At 48.1% G+C, this 6082-nt stretch overlaps 1 protein-coding gene across 1 annotated transcript in view; it reads left to right on the top strand.

Annotated features, from left to right (window-relative positions):
• The first annotated feature begins 5399 nt into the window (after window positions 1-5399).
• Window positions 5400-6082, top strand: part of LOC144695798 (nuclear factor 7, ovary-like) — a 19131-nt gene continuing 18448 nt past the window's right edge. Inside the window, exon 1 of the mRNA XM_078566782.1 lies at window positions 5400-6006. Within this exon, the coding sequence (XP_078422908.1) occupies window positions 5977-6006 (30 nt within the window). The 5' untranslated portion in view covers window positions 5400-5976. The remainder of the gene's footprint in view (window positions 6007-6082) is intronic.

The following is a 6082-nucleotide window of genomic DNA, read 5'->3' as shown; positions in this document are numbered from 1 at the left end:
TGGCCACTATTTGGAGGAAGAGTTCAGGAGGTTTCCTGGACAATATTTAGCCCTCAATCAAGATCAATAAACAGATTATCTGGTCATTATCAATTTGCTCTTTGTGGGAGTTTGCTGTGCACCAATTGGAAGTTTGGGTTTCCTACATTTCAACAGTGGCTGCATTTCACCAAGTACTTCAAAGCACTTTGTGATGTCACGTGGTTGTGAAAGGTGCTATATTAATGCAAGTCTTTAGTGGCAGTGTGTCCCTCCAGTGCCTCAATCATGAGATAGGGCCTCTAGCATTAACAACCAGATTAAGTTGTATTTCACAACCCATTAAAATCTGACCAGCAGTATGAGAGTTAAAAGACTGGCGTATTCATAAACAACTATTCAACTTGATGATTTTAAGTGTCAAAACCTTATCTAAGTGACAATTGGTTGGATACAAAAATACAAGGACTAATGGACTATCAGTTGTATCTGATGCAACACTTCCTGGTAGTGAAGGCCAAATGTTTAAATTGTGCACTCAGACTTCTAGTGGGAACTTGGGTGGGGCGATGGGCAAGTCATCAGCTTTCCACCTCTGAGGCTTGGGTTGAGATCCATCCAAGAGCAATCAGGGTTAAACTGTCTTTGGCCTGCCAGCTTTAGGAGCCTTGCATCCACTGAATCCAGCTAGTCCCGCAGGCCTGGACACACACCATAAAGATAACCCTAACTTGGCAACAATTGCAAATCTCATTCAGGGAGGCAGCTCAGTGTTTAATACGAAGTTTTGCCATGGTTACAGTGAGTGGAAGTGTGGCAATCTCTTTGGAGGTTCTGGCTTTTTAAATTTTATTCTTTCATGAGATGTGTGTTGCTGGCTGGGCCAGCATTTGTTGCCCATCCCTAATTGTCCTTTGAGAAGGTGGTGGTGAGCTACCTTCTTGAACGGCTGCAGTCCTGTGGTGTAGGTACATCACACAGTGCTGTTAGGAAGGGAGTTCCAGGATTTTGACCCAGTGACAGTGAAGGAGGGCTAATATATTTCCAAGTCAGGATGATGTGTGGCTTGGAGGGGTGGTGGTGTTCCCATTTATCTGCTGCCCTTGTCGTTCTAGGTGGTAGAGGTCGTGGGTTTGGAAGGTACTGTCGAAGGAGACTTGGAGAGTTGCTGCAGTGTGTCTTGTAGACGGTACACACTGCAGCCACTGTGCGTCGGTGGTAGAGGGAATGAATGTTTGTGGATGGGGTGCTCATCAAGCGGTCTGCATTGCCCTGGATAGTGTCGAGCTTCTTCAGTGTTGTTGTGTGTCACTCATTCAGGGCAAGTGGAGAGGACTCCATCACACTCCTGACTTGTGCGTTGTAGATAGTGGACAGGCTTTGGGGAGTCAGGCAGTGAGAACTCTGCAGAATTCCCAGCCTCTGACCTGCTCTTGTAGCCACAGTATTTATATGACTGGTCCAGTTCAGTTTCTGGTCAATGGTATTCCACAGACTGTTGATAGTGGGGGATTCAGCAATGTTAATGCCACTGAATGTCAAGGGGCGATGGTTAGATTCTCTCTTGTTGCAGATGGTCATTGCCTGGCACTTGTGTGGCGCGAATGTTACTTGCAACTTATCAACCCAAGTATGAAAGTTGTTCAGGTCTTGCTGCAAACGGGTAAATACTGTGATTTATTGCAGCAAGTACAAAACAGAGATTCAGGGGTGGGCTTCTTGTCAGTGTGACATCCCACCATGGCATTCATTGGCACTTCATGTTTCCACCAAGCTGACATCTCAAAGGCAAACCCAAAGTTACATCCACATTTTGTACAGCAGCTCCAATCTGTCTTTACTGTCTTCTATTATCTCAGGCTCCATGACCACTCCTTATCTCTCTCTATGTTCCATTATAACACTGGAAATGACTGGGACAGAAAGCAACCGCTGCTGATGGGTTCCAAAGGATGAATGTTCCCATTCACTGCTGGATCAGTCACTTTCTCTGTCAAATGTCTATCCAGTTAATTGTTGGGTTCGCCAATACACTATCTCCCTTCACCGCCTCGCCATACAGCTTGTTCCATTTATTCACTCCGCCACCCCCCCCCACCCCGCCCCCCACCCCCCACCCCATATCGAATAGTTCAACCCATTCACCCTGTTCTGAGATTGAATACCTACCTCTCTCATGGGACCCTACCAGTTGGGCTGAATGGTCTGTTTCTGGGCTGTACATTCATGCAATTATGATGTTTATCATGATGGCAGATGGAATATTAGGGATTTCAGTTTATCTAAGCCACTTAGAAACTTAATACAGGACTTATAAGGATTTATATAGTGCCTATCACCCCTGTGCTCGCTGGCCTAAATTGGCTCCAGAAACACAACGCCTTTATTCTAAAATTCCCATCCATGCTTTCAAATCCCTCCATGGCCTTGCCCCCTCCCTATCATTGTAATCTCCCCCAACACTACAATCCTTCAAGATCTCTGCCCTCCTCAAATTCTGGCCTCTTCAGCATCCCTGATTTTAATCACTCCACTATTGGTGGCCGTGCCTACAGCTGCCTGGGCCTCAAGCTCTGGGATTCTCTCCCTAAGCCTCTCTGCCTCTCTACCTCACTACCCTCCTTTAAGATGCTCCTTAAAACTTACCTCTTCGGCCAAACTTCGTGTCAGCTGCCCTAATATCTCCTAAAGCAGCTTGGTGTCATATTTCGTTTTGTAATGCTCCTGTGAAGCATCTTGGGACATTTCATCACGTCTTCTTATTAATTCTTTCATGGGACATGGGTGTCTCTGGCTAGGCCAGTATTTATTGCTCATCCCTAATTGCCTCTTGAGAAGGTGCTGATAAGCTACCTTCTTGAACCGCTGCAGTTCCATGTGGTGTAGGTCCACCCACAGCGCTGTTAGGAAGGGAGATTATGAAGGGAGCCACGGTAAAGACGCTATACAAATGTAAGTTGTTGTTGTCTTCGGGTCCTCAGGGTGTACTGAAGCATTTCAGGGCCACCGAAGTATTGTTGAAGTACAGCTGGTGTTGTAATGTTGGGGATTATAGCAGGCAACTTGTACACAGGAAGCTCCCACAGAAAGCTAATGTGCCAATGACTAGATGTGCCCTTTCTGTTGATTGGATCTTAATTGGAGGACTAATATTGCCTAGGACAGAAGGGTTGGGGGTGGGGGTGTGGGGGGTAGTTGGGGAACTTACCTGCCCCTTTTCCAATACTGCTGTGCAGTGCGTTTATTTTCAGCTGATCAGGCAAACAGGGAGCTCAGCTTAACTGCACCATTGAAAAGTATGTTGTTGGCTGTACAGCACTTTGAGACATCCAGTGGTAATTTTAACAGGTCATACAGCCTTTAACTTTACTTATGGTTCAGTGGGTGGCACTCTCCCCTCTGAGACAGAAGGTTGTGGTTTGAAGAGCCCCCTCCCCTCCTTCACCCCCACCCCCACAAAATCCCAGAGACTTCAGCACAGAACCCAGTCTGACACTCCCAGGACAGTACCGAGAGAGTGCTGCACTGTTGGTGGAGGGGTGCCGTCTTTTCTGTCGTGATGTCATATGAAAGCCCTGCCTGCCGCCTCAGATGGGTGGAGAAGATCCCGAGGCTCTATTTCAAGCGAATGCAGCTGAGTCCTCCCTGGCCAATAGCTTAGCCAAGGTGACTCAAAATAAATTAAGTTTTTTCATCATTGCTGATAGTGGGAGTTTGCTGTGCGCACACTGGGCTGCTGCCTCACAAAAGGCCGGGGGGGGTAAAACTGTTGCAAAACTGGCTGCGAGAATGCTTTGGGAGATCCCGAGAGGCACTTATATAAATGCAACTTTGACCTGTTCTACTCTCTTCGAAGGAAGTAGGAATCTAGGGTTGCCAACTGTCATTCAATGTATTCCTGGAGATTTCATCACATGGCTTGGCACCACACACCTCCCCCCTGCCCCACCCCACCCCACCCCCACCCCCCACGCTCCAGCCATTACTCGACCAACACGTCCTTGTGATGCACTGCCTCCCTACGCCAGTTGGAAAGCCAGAAGACTCATTACCCAAATTGGATGATGCTTGACTGTCAGACAAACAGAACAGCCTTTTTTTCTCCTCAACTCCCCACCCCCGCCCCCCGCCATTTTCAATATTTTTATACCCGGTAAAGAGAATTTTGCAAAGAAAATGGCAAGAATAAAAAAACATTTTTGTTTCATGTCTCGATGATTTTTCTCCAGGGTTGCACACAGCAGTGACCTGGGGATTATTCCTTGGAGACTCCAGGGCCAATCCTATGAAGGGAGCGTGCACTCTGTGCGTGAAGGAGGTTTTAGGCTCCAAGGAGTGATGCAGTTCAAACCATAACAAAAACAAAAATACCTGGAAAAACTCGGCAGGTCTGACAGCATCTGCGGAGAGGAACACAGTTAACATTTTGAGTCCATATGACTCTTCAACAGAACTAAGGAAAAATAGAAAAGAGGTGAAATATAAGCTGGTTTAAGGGGGGGCGGGACAGTTGGAGAGAAGAGCAATACTTCTTCAAGGTAGGCATTCCTTGAAGAGAAGTGGCAGTCTTGTTTTTGTTTCGAATTTCCAGCATCCGCAGTTTTTTGCTTTTATCTTAGTTTTTAATTGACTGCCACTTCTCTTCAAGGAATGCCTACCTTGAAGAAATATTGCTCTTCTCTCTACCTGTCCCACCCCTCCCTTAAACCAGCTTATATTTCACCTCTTCTATTTTTCCTTAGTTCTGTTGAAGAGTCATACGGACGCGAAACGTTAACTGTGCTCCTCTCCGCAGATGCTGACAGACCTGCTGAGTTTTTCCAGGTATTTTCATTTTTGTTTTGTATTTCCAGCATCCGCAGTTCTTTGCTTTTATCTTAGCAGTTAAAACCATGTTGGCAGGCGCCAGGGATTTCTATTGGACACTAAGGTAAGAGCAAAAAACTGCGGATGCTGGAAATCCAAAACAAAAACAAAAACAAAATTAGCTGGAAAATCTCAGCAGGTCTAACAGCATCTGCGGAGAGGAGCACAGTTAACGTTTCGTGTCCATATGACTCTTCAACAGAACTAAGGAAAAATAGAAGAGAGGTGAAATATAAGCTGGTTTAAGGTGATGGGGGCGGGGCGGGGGGAGACAGATAGAGCTGGATAGAGGCCAGTGATAGGTGGAGATAACCAAAAGATGTCACAGACAAAAGGAGAAAAAGGTGTTGATGGTGGTGATATTATCTAAGAAATGTGCTAATAAGTGACATTAAGGTTAGAAAGCAGGACGAGCAAGGGACAGATAGACCTAGTGGGGGTGGAGTGGGAGGGAAGTGATCGAAATAAGCTAAAAGGTTTTCTATTGGACAGCCCGCCTTTATAAGGCAGTTTGGAGGAGGAGGAGGAGGGAGGGCTGGACAATCTTGGGACTTAGACAGCAGTTCTGATGCAGCAGCAGTGTTGCAGTGGAGGTGAGCACTGCTGCTAGGATCCACCACACTCCAGCCTGCGGGGCAGACCTTGGTCCTTCAGACACAGAGCGAGACGGTCAATCAAGCGAGCAAAGCCAGGCCAGATGGCGTGCGATGAAGAGATAAACAAACTGAAGGAGCAGGTCACCTGCGCCCTGTGCGGGCAGCTGTTCAAGGAACCGGTCACCATGGGCTGCGGCCACACCTCCTGCAAGGACTGCCTGAGCAAGATAGTCATCGGCAAGGACGGCAAGGTGAGCTGCCCGACCTGCTCGGCCGACTGCTCGCCCGTCGACATCGTGGACAACGAGCTGGCCGCCAAGCTGGTCGAGACCCTCAAGAAGATCCTGGAGCTGAAGCCGGACGTGGGCGACGACTGCCAGAAGCACAACCTGCCCTACACCGTCTTCTGCCTGGACGACATGAGGCTCATGTGCGACAAGATGGCCAAGGAGCACCCGAACTGCCGGACCATCCCCATCAAGGAGGCGGCCGAGCGGTTCAAGGTAACCCTGTTCCTGTGTGGGGGGGGGGGGGAATGATGGGGGGAGGGAGAGGGGAAAATGAGGTGGGAGGGAGAGGGGAAAATGAGGTGGGCGGGAGAGGGGAAAATGAGGGGGGGCGGGAGAGGGGAAAATGAGGGG

Source organism: Cetorhinus maximus, chromosome 21 (assembly GCF_964194155.1).
Source record: "Cetorhinus maximus chromosome 21, sCetMax3.hap1.1, whole genome shotgun sequence".
Lineage (NCBI taxonomy): Eukaryota > Metazoa > Chordata > Chondrichthyes > Lamniformes > Cetorhinidae > Cetorhinus > Cetorhinus maximus.
Note: the sequence above shows the minus strand (reverse complement) of the source record. Positions and strands in the feature narration are given on the sequence as shown.